Source organism: Amphiura filiformis, unplaced genomic scaffold (genome assembly GCF_039555335.1).
Source record: "Amphiura filiformis unplaced genomic scaffold, Afil_fr2py scaffold_21, whole genome shotgun sequence".
NCBI lineage: Eukaryota > Metazoa > Echinodermata > Ophiuroidea > Amphilepidida > Amphiuridae > Amphiura > Amphiura filiformis.
Window position 1 is genome coordinate 2540594 of NW_027305485.1, and position 18163 is coordinate 2558756.

General features: G+C 36.8%; 2 protein-coding genes across 2 annotated transcripts in view; both read right to left on the reverse strand.

Moving 5' to 3' along the window:
- Positions 1 to 1367: 1367 nt before the first annotated feature.
- LOC140143415 (uncharacterized) lies at positions 1368 to 2045 on the reverse strand. The gene has a single exon (XM_072165270.1). The coding sequence runs from the start codon at positions 2043 to 2045 to the stop codon at positions 1368 to 1370; it is 678 nt and encodes a 225-aa protein (XP_072021371.1).
- Positions 2046 to 11076: 9031 nt separating this feature from the next.
- The window catches only part of LOC140143416 (atrial natriuretic peptide receptor 1-like), a 45063-nt gene continuing 37976 nt past the window's right edge, over positions 11077 to 18163 (reverse strand). Inside the window, exons 14-22 of the mRNA XM_072165271.1 lie at positions 17959 to 18108; positions 17461 to 17629; positions 16896 to 17045; positions 16446 to 16569; positions 15960 to 16028; positions 12624 to 12798; positions 11906 to 12008; positions 11357 to 11447; positions 11077 to 11145 (exon numbers count right to left, since the gene is read on the reverse strand). Coding sequence (XP_072021372.1) covers positions 11077 to 11145; positions 11357 to 11447; positions 11906 to 12008; positions 12624 to 12798; positions 15960 to 16028; positions 16446 to 16569; positions 16896 to 17045; positions 17461 to 17629; positions 17959 to 18108 — 1100 coding nt within the window. The remainder of the gene's footprint in view (positions 11146 to 11356; positions 11448 to 11905; positions 12009 to 12623; positions 12799 to 15959; positions 16029 to 16445; positions 16570 to 16895; positions 17046 to 17460; positions 17630 to 17958; positions 18109 to 18163) is intronic.

Here is an 18163-nt window from a genome sequence, read left to right on the forward strand (position 1 = left end):
GCACAGACCGCCAAAACGCGCGGGTGTTATCCCAAATTATGGAACACTGCTTCCAACCATACTTCCTGAAAACCGCTCCCATAAATTGAACCAAATTAGACAGTTTATACGAAGTACGCGTCAGTGTTTTGTACCTAGATTTGTTATCTAAAAGTCCCGAGGTAGATGCACCGGAAAGCATAGGTATTTTCCAATGAGCACATAGATCAGCAACAGGCTGAGTTTCTCCGCTACAAAGAGGACCAACGAATGCCGAAACATGATATTGATAGTATATATCAGCGGCGACACCCGGAGCTCTCATCGTCGGTGCTCCGCAATTATCATCACTTTTTCTAAAGATGTAAGACATTGAAAAATTCAAATATTCTCCCATTTGAATTCGACGATTTACTTCATCAAATGCGATATCTACGGATGGTTTAAAATGCAAATAATCTAGATCAAACGGCACTTCATTGAGAATAACACCAACTAAAATTTCGGGTATGTTGTTCGATGACACGGAAACTGGTGTAAGAACAAAGAGTGCAATTGCACCCCAAATTTCCATTGTGTGTGACTGCAGTTTATCTTCTCCAATACGCACAGCACTTAGTCTATATCACTTGTAAGTACGCTTGCCACACTCAGGAGTGACTTGAATCAATAAATCTAACTATCTCAACGTGTTGTATTTTTACTTGAAATAAAAGACAAAATATATGAGAATAGAGCTATGTCTGAAATATACTCGTAGAGGGCAGGTGAGGTATTATAACAATCTTAATAATCGTTGTGAACACGACTTATTGTCAAATAATACAAGTAAAAATCGGCTGAATTATATTGTTGTGTTGAGGCGATTTAAACGATCAGTTTACAGCGAATGCCTTGTCGCGCTCGGCGAATCGCGTAAAGCACTTCGTGTATTAGATAGGAACGGAGGGCTCGAATGCGATTAGTTAATTTAGATATTGATATATTACTATTTAATATTAATATTAAAGCCACACATAAAACTAACAGATGTGGAAATAAGAATATAAACTGACCAGTAAACAGATCCATGCCTTCAAGATAAAATAAACTTACTTGTGTTAACATCTGGTCAATAGCCTTTTCGAGATATGGCGGACACAATAGGATTTTTTTAAAACAATAACACGATTAAAAAAAACAAGACATTTTTGAGTGACAAAACCAAGTGAAAATTAACTCACTACAATATTTCGTCCTTCACGTCGGAGGACTTCATCAGGTATGACTGATATGGTCATCTGATCCACTTTCCCGGGAGATGGGTTTCCGGTTGGGCTTAGACTCTTTCGCAGTCTTCAAAAGCGGATCATATACGTGGCTAAGGAAATATGTGCCCTCCTCTCTGTTTAAGGTCTTGCTCCCCTTCTTCTAATCTCCATGGCTTCTTGAACTTCTCTAGACTTCTTGTTGTGCTCCCGCCCAAGGATCTTTGAATCATCCCAATTGATAACGTGGTTGGCCCGGGCAACATGATCAGAAATTGCTGATTTGGTCTGTTCTTTTTCTGATAACTTGCGTTCAGATCGAGTGTACTTTTTGTTAGTGGCCTTATTGACTTCAGCTTTGTGTTCTGACATCCTGGTTCCAAACATGCGAGATGTTTCACCGACATAGGACTGATCGCAGTTTTGGCATCCAATTTCAAAGATACAATTGCCTGTTTTTTCTTTCTCGCGTTTGTCCTTCGGGTGTACTAAGATACGCCTGAGAGTTTGGTGAGGTTTCATGGCCGTATCTACCTTATGTTTCTTGAAAATTCTTTGAATGCGCTCCGACACGCCATTAACATATGGGATAACCACCATGCCTTTGCTTTTCTCATCAGTGGTCTTACTTTTCTTAGAGATTGGTTTTTCAGCGTTTTGGATTTTGTTTTGCATTTGATCTTTTACTTTGTCCATCGTCCATTTCGGGTAGCCACAGTTTTTAAGGGCTGTGCGAATATGCTCTTCTTCTTTGATCTTATCACTTGTTTCTGTGACGACAGAGTTCATACGATCAAAAAGGGTTCTGATAACTCCCATTTTTTGATGGAGAGGATGCTCGGAATTGAAATCAAGATACTGATCAGTATGGGTGGGTTTTCTGTACACAAGGAGTTTTATGGAGCAGTCTGGTTTTCTGATAATAAGTGTGTCCAAGAAAGGAATTTTTCCATCTTTCTCTTTTTCGAAAGTAAATTTAATACTGTCTGTTGGGTCTATTGTATTGAGGTGGTCCGTTAGATTTTGTATTGAGGTGGTCCGTCAGATGACCATATCAGTCATACCTGATGAAGTCCTCCGACGTGAAGGACGAAATATTGTAGTGAGTTAATTTTCACTTGGTTTTGTCACTCAAAAATATCTTGTTTATTTAATCTACAAACCTGATGAACTTATTCAATGAATAACACGATTGCATAATATCATAAAATTGAATGTTTTCACCCAATTTATTGGTCTCACTATAAGTTTTGAAATATTGGGCTCGCCTGTGTCTCGCACAATATTTTTAAATCCAACAGCTTTACCAACGATCCAATTTTATATCAAATATGGACTTAAAGGTCCGTAACCCGATCGACAGCATCACCCCCCCCGATTTTTTGCATTGTTCATTAGGTTTTGGTATCACATAATAGATACTATTTTTCTCATTACTATCCTGAAATTTGACGCTCCAAGTCGATGTATTTCCGGAGAAATCATGAAACACAGCGGTTTTTACAGGCTACCAGTTGTTCGCATTTTACACGACACGGGAGTTTTGGGTAGTCATAGAATGAAATCGGAATAGATTCGGAAGACTTCACCCCAGTACCAATTCGTCCGCAAAATACATCAAATAGGCCCCTAATGTCAAACTATAGATGGCGCTATAATGATATAAAACAAATAACAAAAATAAAGAAATACATAAGAGGCGAAATAAATAAGGAAACATGACCTATGTTGTCAAGCATGATACGAGGAATATGAAAAAAATTATGAGAGCACCTCCCCCCCCCCCATTAAAAAAATAGTTAAAAAATAAAACAAAGAAAAATCATAAATATGTGAAAATGTGCATCATATAGCTAAAAATAAAGAAATAATTAAGCGAAGTAAATACAGCATGGGCTATCTTGTCAAGAATGATAATGAGCGCAGTGATATGTAATGTTTTTTAAGATTAATCAGTATGAATAGAGGGTATAAAAGTTTACAGGGGCGAGCCGGTTTTCAGTGCCAAGGCGAACACTTCCTGTTTCCACCGGGACATGCGCTCGGCCGTTGTTTCGGGATGCCTGACCAGAATGCAATTCAGGCGTACCAGTGAAATTGTTCCCGTTTTCTCACATAGATTGATAAAGGGGACAATATTTGACATTGTATGTAAGTTTGAAGAGAATCCATATCCTAAACCGATATGGTTACCCTCCTTTAACTCATATAGCACACCTAATACTACATGTATATTCACACGTCCTTAGAACCATATAGCCAATCAGAAAAGCCGTTAGAAAAATACGCTTAGTGCATTAATATTGTATAATTGCACGGGCGCACAGTCCACGTACTACGCGCAGTGCTTTTGCGAGCGTTCGCATCGCGTAGGATTGATACATTTTCCTGGCGAGTTGATGCATTTATATTTGCTCGTATTTTCCAACATTTTTAGTGACAAATTTGTTATAAAATTAGCAAAAATCGAAAAATTGCACAAAATAATGCACTTGTACTGAGATGTTGATGCGTCTAATGCACTCCCCCCTTCGGGGCTTGTGCATTAGACGCATCAACATCTCAGTACGCGTGCATTATTTTGTACAATTTTTCGAGCAACAAGTAATGCGCATTTATTAACCTATAATTATTCACCGTTTTCCCGTATTCGGAATCCTGCAGGTGTCGGCTCTTTTGTGATATTTAAAACAAAGAAAATTACATTTTTACTATTTATCAACTTATTCCTGAACCTCAACTAGCCATTTTTTCCCCGAATTTCCGTACTTTTCTATTATTATGGATTCAAACGCTTGTGGATGATTGGTCTGAAATAGCCCAAGTTGGGAGATGATTGGTCCAGGGATGTGAGACTAATTCTCCAATGCAGTATTTGTCGCAAAACACACGCAAAACATTGAAGTAATGATATCGTCTTTCATATAAATAAAAAACAAAACAAACGAAAGCATTGTTTAAATGTTCAGGGTACGATAGAAAGAGCCATCGGTACATATCGGGGAACCGATAGCGCTAAAGGCCAAAATTAGACGTTGCGCCTTATTCGCCTTTTACTTCAGGATCTGTGTTGGCGTACAATCCAGTTGACCATGTAATTTAGGTACGCGCGAAATTGCAAAGAAGGAATAAACAAGCAAGCATATGCGTTAAAAATCCGATGATGAAACGATAAATGGATTTTCTTCATCTTTTAAATAAATTAGGGACTTACTATAAACAGGATACATAATTATTGCACTTCCCTCAGCAAAGTACGAATAAAAACATCTCAAGGTCACTAACGTCAAAGTTTTAATATGCAACTAGCTTTTATTATATGTGATGCGATCAAGCAAAATCAGTCGGAACTCGGAAATATTGATTTTGAGATATAGCCAAACAAAGGACATATTTCCTTTTGTTTCCCTTTGTTTTTGAAACTCTTTAATTGCTCAGATCTTTGGAAATGGTTGTTCAATTTCAACGGAATTTTCTGCAAAATCCAGATTTGTAAATGCTTTTTACTATCCTATAAGAAATTGAAAATTTAATATTTCCGAGTTCCGACTGATTTTGCTTGATCGCATCACATATTGAAAATGCATTATCTGTTAAATCTTTCAAAGGAAATGCGATTACTTAGGGTCTTTTCAGTTTCTGTTTTCGTATTTGTTTCCGTTTCCGTATGTCATTGGTTAATATTCTGAAGTGTTAGCCTCTAAGGTGTGACCCAATCATTTATTCTAGCCTTTTGTTACTTATTAATAACTTGAAGCAACCCAGCAAACACAAAACGTTTTCGTCATCATTCGCCAAAGGTTAGAAAAGGTTGACAGAATACGTTCAATTGTCGGTTATACAAAGGGTATATAAAGGGTATAAAATATATGTTTTCATAACATTCATAAACATATCTTCCTGCAAATATTCTAACATAATGTTATTTGGGTGTTGACAAAATATTTTGTAAAATGTTTGCAAAATATAAAATGTTTTCACTACCTTTACCCAACCCGCAATGTTATTAAAACGTTTTTACCAAAACCAAAAACCCAACATATAACCTGTTTAAAACGTTGCTGGGAAGTAAATATTCGTATTCGTTTTCGTAAGTTTTGTAAATTTCTGACTTCAAAACTCCAGGTAAGTTGGTACGTGCTCATTTAAACAAAAGAAGTATCTAAATTTTGCGGTACAAAATTCACGAGAAATTGCATGGCTTCATTTACGTGTGTGTACTTTTAAAAGCCTTGGCGTGACTTGCTCGCAAAAATAGTCCAAAATTTATACTAGTCAGTGCTTTAGTTATAGGCCCTACGTGTGCGCGTAATCACGCAAAAATCGGTCAATATGATTATCAAACAGCTCGCGTGTGCGGTAAAAGCATGCAATACAAAAGTATTTCATTCACGCGAAACTACTTAATGATTTCATTCATTACCGTAGCAATTGGAATTGGTAATCAGATAATTGCTATAGACAAGATTGCAGCCTCGAATCTACTTTAAATGTGTATTATTTTTCATTCATTGACCCAAGACTGATAAAGATTGCAAATTGCGAAGTAGGAGAGAGAAGAGAGTCGGGTGAGAGGAGAAGATGGTCGGGTGGAGGGATGGGATAGAAGAGGAGAGGAGAGGCGAGGAGAGGTGAGGAGAGGATTGGTAGGCGAGTAGAAGAGGGATGAGTTAAGTTTATGCTATTCAGTTTATTTGAATTAACCCGATATTGTGAATGTTTATTTTTGCGGAGCTGAATTTTGTCAGTCATCTCAATATACTTGAGACTGAACAAGTGAGAGTGGGAGGTGGCAAGGGAGAAAGAGAAAAGAGGGAGAAAGCTCATACGTGGACCTTTTGTGATTTAAGGGGTAATGTTTTTACTCAAAAAAGTGGACCTTTTCATTCAGATTTGCATTTTGTCACATTAATGTGAACCAACAACATCAAAGACGAGAGGGGCGCTAGACCACTAAAAATACCGGTGTTCCATAATCTTGTCTTATCCAGCCTTTATTGACACAGGCATCGACCTCTATTGAAATAAGCCGATTGGTACTTCAAACTTAACAAGGAATTCAAATCACAGATCAACTCACTTAATTCCTTGCGTTTTTAGTTTCTGAACAATAGACTTACGAAAAGATAAAAAGACCCAAGGTAGATATTCAACAAACAATCACCATTGCAGTTTGCAGTTCTTAATGCGTCGAAAGCTGAGACTGAAAGTCTAATGAAAATTAAATCTAATGAAATATTCGTAAAGTGTTTGTAACTGGGAGGAAAACCAGACGATCAATTGAAAATTTTGACCTTTCATATTGAAGATATGGATTTTTTCCCAAAAAGACCTAATTTTTTGGTATTTTGGTATTCCATATCTTCAATACGAAAGGTCAAATTTTCAATTGATCGTCGGCTTTTCATCCCATCTACATACACTTTAAGTATAAATCATCAGATTTATAAAGTTAACTTCGAGTACTGTTAAAAAATCAAAGATATCATTTTTAATCATTTGCCATAAAATGTGTATTACATTGCGAATTTCAAAAATCAAAAGTATTTGATATCAGAAGGACATTCTTCGTATTCAGAATGCAATTCGATATGTCTGATGTGCTCTAATGTCCCACAATAAATACTGTCCAAACGTTCAAATCCCATCTCTTAATTTACGCGCGCAGTAATAAAAAACAATTACAAGCTGAGGACGTAAATTAGTAGTAAAGCTTTAATTTAAAGGCGGGTAAGGTTGATGGAAAATTAAATCAAACGAATTAAAAATCATAAAAGTGAGTTCTTACAACATTTACTTTATTTCAAAAATCTTTTATTCAGGCAATGTTGCATTATTTCATGATACAGACCATTTTATGAACAACTATCAAGTAAGTTGACAAATATCTTAAGCGTCTATTTTCACCCACAACTGTGGACTTCCTCGCTTTAGAAAGAATTTAGTGTTTTAAAATGTTCTCCGTTGTCTGTAAAGTCAAAGGGTCCACAGTTGCGGGTGAATGCAGCTAAGTGCGTGGGTGGAGGTTAGGGTGCGTTGTTGTGGGGTGTAGACACATGTGTGCGGTGAGTGAGCGAGTTGTGTTTTTTCTTAAACTTCTATCCAAATGTAATCTTACACTAAATTAATATATTACAGCCATTTCTATAGTAGATAAGCATTAAGTCTATTGCTTCTACCCCGGGGCTTCTACCCCTTGTATTCCATTGTGTAATTAAATTATTTTTTTTAAATATGAAATTGAAAATGCGACTGGATTACTGGACTTGTTTATATAAAAAGTGCACATGGATCTAATTATCAATTACGATCTAATTATTAATTACATCGAATGTAATATAAATACTTAATGTAAATATCATTTGTAGTGTCAACAATGTTAAAATATCTATAGCTACCACTATCATTGTGTAGTTTTCAATTATGCCAACAGAGGTAAGGCGAGTGGGATGGCAGCCTGGCAGGAGCCATATGTTTGCCATTTTAAATTAAAAAAAACTTACTTCGATGTGTTAGGCAAGGAAGCCAATATATCATAATCGCATTTATATCTAGGTTTTGCGGTTCTTGAAACATCAAAACGAAAATCATTCACAAGGAGCCGAAATGAACCCTTAAATCAAGCCTTGGGATCCGCTTTATAAAAAACATCTTTATTTATCTAAATGTTTGAGTGCGAACACCGTTAGGTCATGCTGCCCTCTGACCCGTCTTAAGGACAATTAATACAGGCTGAGTAAAAAAGAAGTAAACTCATGTTTGATGGGCTGTAACTCGAGATCTGCAAGGAATCTGCTAACAATAAAAACACAACTGGAAAGAGCGAATTCTACATGTCTAAATAAAAAAGAATTGTTGCAATTGCTCACAGCAAAATAAAGTTATACTCATTTGAATACAACAAACCATTTTTGTAGCTGCACACGGCTGATTGATTTTCATTCATTTCAATTTCGACGAATCAGCAAAGTGCTAACAGGATTTATTGTTTAAAAGACAACTTTTGCTTTTAATTAATATTCAACAAAGTCCATGACGGTACTATAGTTTGTAGGGATACCAATTCAAGTCTTTACGAACGATCCGGCAGAAGCTTGATTGGGGAATGTTGGGTAAAGGATTCAGCTGATCTTTGGTCTTGCTGTAACGCATGTCTAATTCTAGCAATGTTCACTTGTGATCTAGCAGTTCGTGGTCTGCCTGAAGCTTCCGACTGTCTGTTCCTTAGTGTCACATTGAGCTTGTTTACATTCTTATATACTGCTACCTTGCATGAAACCCGGTTTGCTGTAGGAAATTGGAGACGAAAAAGACGCTGAACTTCAGTGGGACTCTTAGTTTCATCATACGCTCCAGTGCGGAAAAATTGTGGTGCCATTGTCATTTGGCCCGTTTTATTATAATATAGTGCAATGAGGTAAAATTCATATTGAAAAGAGCCCTTTAACATGTAGGAATTATTGATCGAAACCACAGCTGCCAGAGAACTTTATTTGCATTTGAATATCGCGCCTTACCAATCAATATAATAGGTAGGCCCTACTTGGGAAGTGAATCCGTGTGCAGCAACAAAAATGGGTGGTTGTATTCAAATGAGTATAACTTGAGTTTGCTGTGAGCAATTGCAACAATTCTTTTTTTATTTAGTCGTGTAGAATTTTCGGGAGTGAATGACTTCTTCAGATTGATGGTTCAACCAAATGCGCCTTTCATTTGTTTATTTGAGATGGCGTAGCGTTGCAACCAAGTCTCTATGATAAAGTGCTAACATTAAGCACTTTACACTAGTAAGTGCATTTAGTATAAGTGTGAAATGGGTGTCGGGTTGTCTCTAAGTATGAATTATAACATGAGGAAGCGATATCAATGAACGCGGAGACTCACGTAGTATACAAATATTGAATGTTTGTGAATTCAATGGTAAGAATATTTTCACGGGGTGAAATATGGATTGTTCCATTCAACTAGGCTTTGCCAAGTTGTATGGAACAGTTCATATTTCACCGAATTCTTTCCATTGAACGAATAAAACGTTCACTATTTGTTTTATACAATTCGTATATAAATTCCTCTTCTAATTTATTTCATAAATCACCAGGAAAACAAAATGAATTAAATAATACCTCAGATATATAATATAGGTTACCCACTTTACTCATGCGTCACTTCTAACAAAAGGCGCTGGTTCCCGTAGTATTCCTCATTCAAACCAATTTAATGCACGACCTCGGAGTTACCTGCATGACTTGTGGCGGGCTATTTTGAAACAGTCATGGTTGCACATGCAGGTACTTCTTTTGAAAGTCCTAAACAAGGTATAGCAGTTGCTAATAGGATATGCAGCTTATACGCCGTAGAAGTGACGTAGTTAATCGGATTAACTACCATAGCAATAGATGAATACAATTTTGGCAATATCGCCCAGCACTACAACGTTCATGCGGTACCGATACATTGAACCATAGATTTCAAAGAAATGCTAATCACTTGCACCTGTAAGATTAGTCTCTTTGAAAATAGCGGTATCGTATTCAATCTATTATTTGATTGAAGACAGGTGATGAGTGCAACCTGCTGCAGTGCAGCGCGGTATATTCAAAAATTGTATTCATCTATTGCTATGGTAGTTAATCCGATTATGACGTCACTTCTACAGCGTATAGAACACGGATAACCTCTATTGTCGAGTCAGGTGGAAACAACTCGCTACGCTCGCGTGTCTGTCATGTATGCTATGACTATTGCACTCACGTGGAGTGCAATAGTCTTTTTGCAGCTGGCCGCTAAAATAGCAAACATTATCAATAGCAATGATTGGCCAATCAAATGACAAGAATCTTTGTATGAGTAAAGACTGGCGTGTGATGAAAATTATATAGTTAGTTCTGACTGACTTGCGATGTAGGTCAAACTTAGAAGAGGCTAGCCATGCGGGGCTCTTCTAAATTGAACCTACATCACAAGCCTGTCAGCGTTTGTCGCCGTCGCTTCCTTGCGCTTGATTAAAGTATGAAATGGCTTACAGGCTGTTTGGAAGTGGCATTTTTAACTTGACAAAACCTTGCGGAACCTTAATGGTAAATGCAACGACATTACTTAATTACAACAGATGGCGCCATCACCGCGCTGAACTGCGCAATATTATCACTTTAAGACTGTTGTAGAGTGCTTAATATTAAAACTTTGGCAGAGAGCGTGGGTCACAAGTTGACCTGCTACTTATTCCACCAGCTCTACCACAGAGAAGCAAGATATTTTAAATGGCTGTATCAACTTAACTGTACTGTACTGAGCGGCTGCTTTACCGCGTTGAAAAACCACGGGCCGTGACCGGGGCCGTAGCCGTGACCACCTGCGGATGTCACTGGCTGCACTCTCGCTATACACTGGCTGTGTCGGTACCGAATGCTTATAAACTCTAAATTGTAAATCTACGACAGTTATGTAACTCCTCATGATGAGTACTCGCATCTGCCGCCGGGGTCCCGGGCCGGGGTCCCGCGCCGGGGTGACCTAGCATGGTCGCAGTTGTACTTCCACACTACGGCAACATTGTCACACGGTACATAGTGATTAAAGCACAGCTATAACACGCCTTTTAAGAGAAATGTATGAGAATCTGGTCCTTGCATATTGTTGTGGTTTTCCGATACTTACGAACCCTAAATAATAATAAACCGTTCCTTTTGCATTATACTGTCTGAAGGCACTTCATAACAAGGACGGCTTATTGTAATCAGCGTGGTCTTTTAATATATGCGGGAATCTTATTATTATCACACGATTGCTACGACAATTAATATGTCGAGTATGACGTGGACCTGTGAGTTAAACATGGGATCCACTGTCTTCAAGCAGTAGATTCTCTGCCTTCGGTTGAGTTGTTTATCAGCCAGTAAGTTGTTTGTGTGCCCTTTCCCTGAAGCAAAAATATAAGCGAAATAACGAGTTATGTCATACCTATTTTAAATTTGCTTGTCCATCTTTATACAACGTGTTTTTGTATTTATCCATAACAGTGCACTAATACGGCTTTTTGTAATAATTATAGTAGTAATAATGATATTGCAATAGAGATAATTGAATAAATCAAGTTATAGTTTAATCGCTAAGTTTTTATTTATAAATACCTTCATCTCTACTTCTCCACGAAGTACTGTCTCGAATGTCTCAAATGTGTCCAATATCTTCTTGGTTGAAGAGCTAATGTGGATTTTAAAGCTATAAATGGAAAAGTAAACACATTCCCAGTTCTCTTTGTATAATTAAAAAAATATGCACACCTTAAAGTATAGAGACAGAATCTTACCGTGAAAAGCTAACTTGATATTTTAAAGAACAATCTGAGATTTTATGTACAACATAACTTCGATTTCTTCCTGTTATTTGCTGCACCAACAATACCGATTTTGTAAACCACTGTAAAGACTTCACATTTTTTTTCAAACTGACATTTTGCCCTCTGCGAATCAAAGCCAATATACTATGTTTTTCTGTGCGTTTCTAATGTTGCGCAAAGGCAGCCTTTTCGAGCTGGAAGAATGTTAGCGGAAAATCGCGGTGGCGAGCTGAAAACACAACATCAGTCAGGATGTCACGGATGGTGAAACGTCTAAAACGGAGTAAACATTTGTTTTGTACTTATAGAACATATATTGTCACAATTTGTTAAACAAAACGCACCTTCTCCATTGGATTCCATTCTGGATGCCGTGTTGACAGTGTCTCCAAATAAACAATATCTAGGCATTTTCAAACCAACTACTCCAGCTACACATGGACCTAAAGGGTGAAACATTCACACACAAATAAATAGATAAACTTGTCTGTAAAATGTTAAAATGAATTGTTTCATAATCATCATGAAACAAGTCTATGAGGGTGTATTACAATACATGTACAAAATTTTCTTGATGGTTGATTTTCATGTTTTTGCTACTTGTGAGTTTATTCTTTTTCTGAGACATGATGTATGGATAAATGGAATGATTTGGTTGATTGACTGATTGATTTATTAATTTATGATTGATCGATTGGTTGATTGATTGATTGATTGAACGTCCAATTGCTACATTCAGCTTACGTGGATAGGTCTGACATCCTCAACGCCAGCATTGACTGAGACGAAATAATGTTTAGTTGTCACTAGATGGCGCGAATGATCATACATTTTATATAGTATCCTTTATCCCATCATGCACTATTCCAGGGTTGCGTGGGATTACTCTCATCTCCTCACACGAGGTTCAAAACGGTTCAACACGATGCATAAAATCCGATCGGACATGAGAATATCGTCAGCGGAAGTATACCATGGAATGGTGCATTGTGGGCTGTAGAATAAACATGAATTACAGATTTACACAGCAACAACACAGACGTAATTAAAGGCCTTACCTGTGTGAACCCCTGCACGAAGTTGTAGTCTCCTGTCTGGGACATGTCTTATTTTAAACGAATCAACGGCTTGAAGTAATGCCAATGACATACCCCCTATTTCCCTTGCATGCAGAGCGCCATTGCGTAGTGGTAAGCCGGACACCACCATATATGCATCACCAATAGTTTCAACCTGCACGACATGGTGGAAGAAAAATAATCCAAAAATGTTTTCAGAAAACTATACAGAATCATCTGCCATGCATAATGTTACCATTAAACATTATAAATTGTACCGCTAAACCGCTAGCTGCAAGTGCGCCTCCGCAGTCAACCAATATATATGGTCAATTCCAGCGAAAGCGGACAAAATTCTCTCTATGTTAACTTTCCACTTTAAAATGTCATTAATAAAGGAAATCACGTTATTGATGGAGCATATCATGTCACGTCCAATGTGCTCTCTTTGTGCATATAGGCCTTTACTAGCAAGTCATACCAGGGGACAAGTTATGATAGCTTAAATGAATTGGCGTTACCCACGAATTCAAAGATAAAGCACCATATATGTCATTGAATGTCCGTCAATCAAAATGAAATTATTACCGTTATAAAGACGTTTGCATGATCTCTCATCATGTGTATACCGATTGAATTCCAACAAAGTTTGTGGACTCTAGAGGCCATTAAGTCAATTTGGCTAATAATTTTGTTACCCGCGTATCAAAAATAAAATGATCGTTCTGAAAATGTTAAGTGAATATGCCATAAATGACTATATCATGAAACGAAGTTTCGTTCTATAATTCTGAGGTCCAAGTGATTATTTTATGCAAATACGTTTTACCCATAAAATTCCATAAAATCAAATTTGACGTTACCCACGTATCAACTGTTACCCACGAGTCCAGCAAATATAATTGCCATAACTTAAATTAACATTTAATGACTTTGGACACTGAATTTAGTTTGACAAGCCCTTAAAATTGTAAATCGTAAAAATACGTTCACCAAAAAAAAAAAGAATCTACGACGGTTTAAACTTTTGTTACCCACGAATCCCGAATAGATGCTAACCTTGAAAAATAAGGAGATTGTTTATTTTAAGTTTAAATCAGCACATATTCAAGCCATGGGTATGCTATAATTTTGACAGTACTTACAGTTTATACACCTAAGAAACGCAAACCCCAAACGGTACTATAGTACTTATAGCTTTACCCACGAATTCGGCGTTACCCACGAATCCAAGGATTTACTCGTAAATTATATGTTTCTTATGCATCTTAACATTTTGAAAACATGCGAAATAGGTTCCAAAACAGTCCTGTTTAATAGCGTCCTCTTGAAGGTATACTGAAGCTGCATCATGAAGTTTTGATTGATTATCCTAAATTACCATTTTTGGGTAAATGCAATTGGTTAGAGAAACAGGAATCATTGAAACACAATGGAGGAATAACCGCATGGTGGTTTCCAACCTTCTGTAATATTTTCTATTTTGCAGCTTACCAATACATACCTTCAAATATGTGTTACCCACGAACATTTTGGTTACCCACGAATCCCTACTTAAATTATAGTTAACAATGTATTGATAGTGTTTTAGTTCATAGGAACTGTCAAACACGAGTTAATAGAATATTGCTGCATGAAAATATGGAATGATTTTACTAAAATAATAATATAAAACTGTTTGCTCTGTCTATTTAAATTTGGCAACTTCATTATTCTCAAAATTTTTATACCCAAAATGCCATAATGATCCATTCTAAATATTCCATGTAGTCTGTATTTTGATTAAAATTCATTTTAGTGCCATTGCAGCCTGAATTATTGACATACGGAAAAGTATTTTTTATTTTTATTTTAAAAAATTAATAGGAATTGCTATTTTCCAGACGCTGTTACCCACTAATCCATCCGAGATCCTCATCCTGCGACGAGATACAAAATCTAACTTTATATTTATATGAAGCATTTATTCTAATCTTTCGAAATAATACAGTAATGTTAAATGACATCCACTTTGGAAAGAGTTCGAAGAATTGACACAATCTTAACTGTACACCTGGTTCTTTCTTAAAATTTGTAATAACCAAAATATTTCTTTGTAGATATATGTAATAAAATTCTATTTTACGTTCAAAGTCTTCACCGATTTCTAGTGTATATGAGTCACACATAAAATATTGAAAGATATTAAAGAAAGTGAAATTTTATGGCGTACAACAGGTGAAAAATGCTTGAATTCGTGGGTAACATGCATACGCGCATTTAACACTTTATTTGGTCTAGCAAGAAAAGTTATTTTTCAATCCGATGGCACTTCCACCTGATGATTCACTAGACATGATCGTCTCATTTGATAAGTCTAGAATTGAAAAGGAAAACATTTTCAAAATGGCCCCCAGAGAGAATTTTGGCCCGCTTTGGCTGGAATTGACCATATAATCATTTTGTTATAGCGCCGCCATGTAGTACATTAAAGTGCCTTTTCTGACAAATACGGATTTGGTAGTGCAGCCACGATGAAACAGTCTGCAGCGGCGCCAAATATTCTCTACATAATATTGTTAACCATGTTATTATTAGACTCAAGAGGACGGAATTACCAGTCACTAGGAGACCATTTTCCGTGAAATATATGTGACTGGTTAAAAAATCCCTGAAAAATCTGTGTTACATTACATATTTTCACGAATTTTTCAACCGATCGTATTTGTGTCTCCTAGTGAGTATGTTTATCATAAGATGCTACCTGTTATTGTGTGCGAACTTGTTCAAATATATTTCCTGAACAGTGGACTTCGGGTATATATATAAATGCGCTTTAATAAATGCCCACGTGACATCTACAAGTCGCCATACCGTTTTCAACCCGGCTGTACACAAATTCCACACGCAAAAGTATAGGCGAAAATAAGAGCAAAATAATTTGACCCGAAACATAAACTCTTTATTTGGATTTGCCATTACGGGAAAAAATAACGACGGAAAAGCTAGATATAGCTGATTTAAAAACTTATATTTCATTATTTCCGTGCTAAATGGGCGTGGCAATTGGCCATATTGATGACGAAATGGGATTCTTACAGCCATTAAGGTCAGAACTGCTTGCTGCCAATGATGTTATTTGATAATTTTGCACGTGATGGTATGGAACTTAGGGGGGCTGTCATTTTCGTCGGAAGGAATGGGTAATGAATTTATTTATTTGGGAGTCAAGAGAAATACCCCCTAGTGCCGCCACCGTGAACATAACCCTGACCCTAATTTTAACTCTCATTTTAACGTAAATTGCCGAAACTATAACTTCAGCCCTTTTCGGAATAATGACCCTCTCAAACTTACCTTATAGACGTCAAACTTGTCAATTGTACTATCAAAACATGTATACAAATCATTAAGTAAGGCAACTACCTGAAAGTAGAAGAGATATTATAAAATATATTTTAATTACTATTATATTTTTGTAAATATTTTGTATGTTTATGTTTTTAATATTGTAAAGCTTTTGGTATCTTTTGAAAATGCGCCAAATAAAAGCCGTACTAATGATAATAATAATAATTATGTAATAGTTCGTCGTTAACCACTCCATTTAAACCTGGTTGCACGCTACATTGAAGCATCCAAAAATGAACTCAATGTGATATAACAATAGTGATATAATAATTCTATGGCTTGTTGACTGCAAGATGTTTGTGCGCTTGTTTGTTAAGTTTCTTTCTTTTTGTTTAATAGTTAGGGTACATAAATACAGTTGCAATTTGCCAATACTCCGATTCAGAAGAATCAGAAGTACCCTCTCCTTAAGGCCACCTATGCCGACGTTACCTGCAAAGGCGTGCTAGCTGCAGAGAGTGACGTGAACCCGACGATATCGCTGAAAAATATTGTTACACTTTCAAACGATTCTGGATCTACGGAATTGCCGTGCTTAAGTTGGTCTGCTACTGATCTAAAAGACAAACGAAAAAACCCCAGACATTTACACTTGATAAGTCGCAGCAGTTTATAGGTCAAAGTGAAATGCCATGCCCGGTGTGGCAGCTTCTTGGCTTGTTTTAGGACCTGCACGGTTTAGAAATATCAACTTTAATCTCATTAATTAAGTATTTGACATTCGCGATTCGCTTCCAGCAATGCATCTACAACGCCATTACAACATTTATAGGCAATGTTTTGCAATAACGAAGATTTGCTGACCACAGATTTACATAATTTGAGCGGAGAGCTGAGTAGATGATATCATTATCATTCCGTTAAATTTAAATATGAGCTTACTTCGGAAGAACTTCATATAGGAGTGTTTCTGATCTTTTCTTCTCTTCCACAAGTGCTGCAGTCCTATCTTCCACCAGTGTTTCTAGATTGTTTGCATACTGTTCCATTCTTGTCAATAAGTTGTCTAAAATATTTTCGCTGTTTGATCCTCTGAAAAAAGTAACACACAAGTTAGAGCCCATTACTGATCTTCCCCATTTTATGGTAATATATAGCTCCTTAGTGTCGAATCTTGTCGTTTTGGCCATTTATGCGACTTTTTCCTAAAGTAGTTAGAACTTAAAGTTAAGCCCATCCTTCATTAATTTAATTAGACCTCTCACATTTTGATGCGCTAATGCTGTCAATTGATTGGTCAGTTGTGGCTTAGATTTAGATTAAGCTATTAAAGAAACATTCACCCCAATGTTTCTTCCCTAAATCCCTGTACAGCCCCTTACCAGGCGCCAAAATTTTATTGCGCGTGTTCAAGCGTACACTTCAAGATAGTTATCGTGAAAATAGTTGTAATCTCTTTATAATCCCCTCAGTCTTGATCTCACAAGAAAAAATATTCGACTCTTACTTGTTCAGTTTTCGTAGACCTGTTAAGAGAGCTTTAGCGTGTGGTCGATCGTCGGGTTTTTCTGACCAGCATTGCTGCACTATCGGATACACGTCTTTGCTCTCGTTATCCACTTCCATACGAGGACGAAATACGGTCTCCTCGCCTGATTTAAGCTTTTCCAAAATTGCTAAAAACAAAAAGAGAAACATATAGAGTAGTAAGACAGAAGAAGGATGCTCAAATGACATTTTTTTACAAATTTTATAATGCATTTTTTCTATTGTATCAGCAGAAATGCCATACAGCGTTACTAATTGCCACATTTTGTGGGTCTAAACTGCTAACGAGTTTACACACAATCAACCCTATGTTTTATTTGACAGTCACAACGCTGGCGGAGAAATTGAAACAAAGGTGTGGAATCTCTTGGATGCAAGTACCACTTTGACACCCCTTTTTGACACCCCTTCCAAAGATTATTTAAATCTTTAACAGTCGTTAGACTCAACAAGTTACCATCTGTTCCAATGTCCAATCGCTCATCGTCAAACAGCTCATCTCTTGTAACGATTGCATATATCACCATCCCAGCACTGTATATGTCACTTTCTTTTGATGGATCCATAAGAGGATTTCGAAGGACTTCAGGGGCTCGCCACAACAATTCTGCAAAATGGTACGAAATAATAACTTTGAATACAATGTACATTTTCGGGAAATC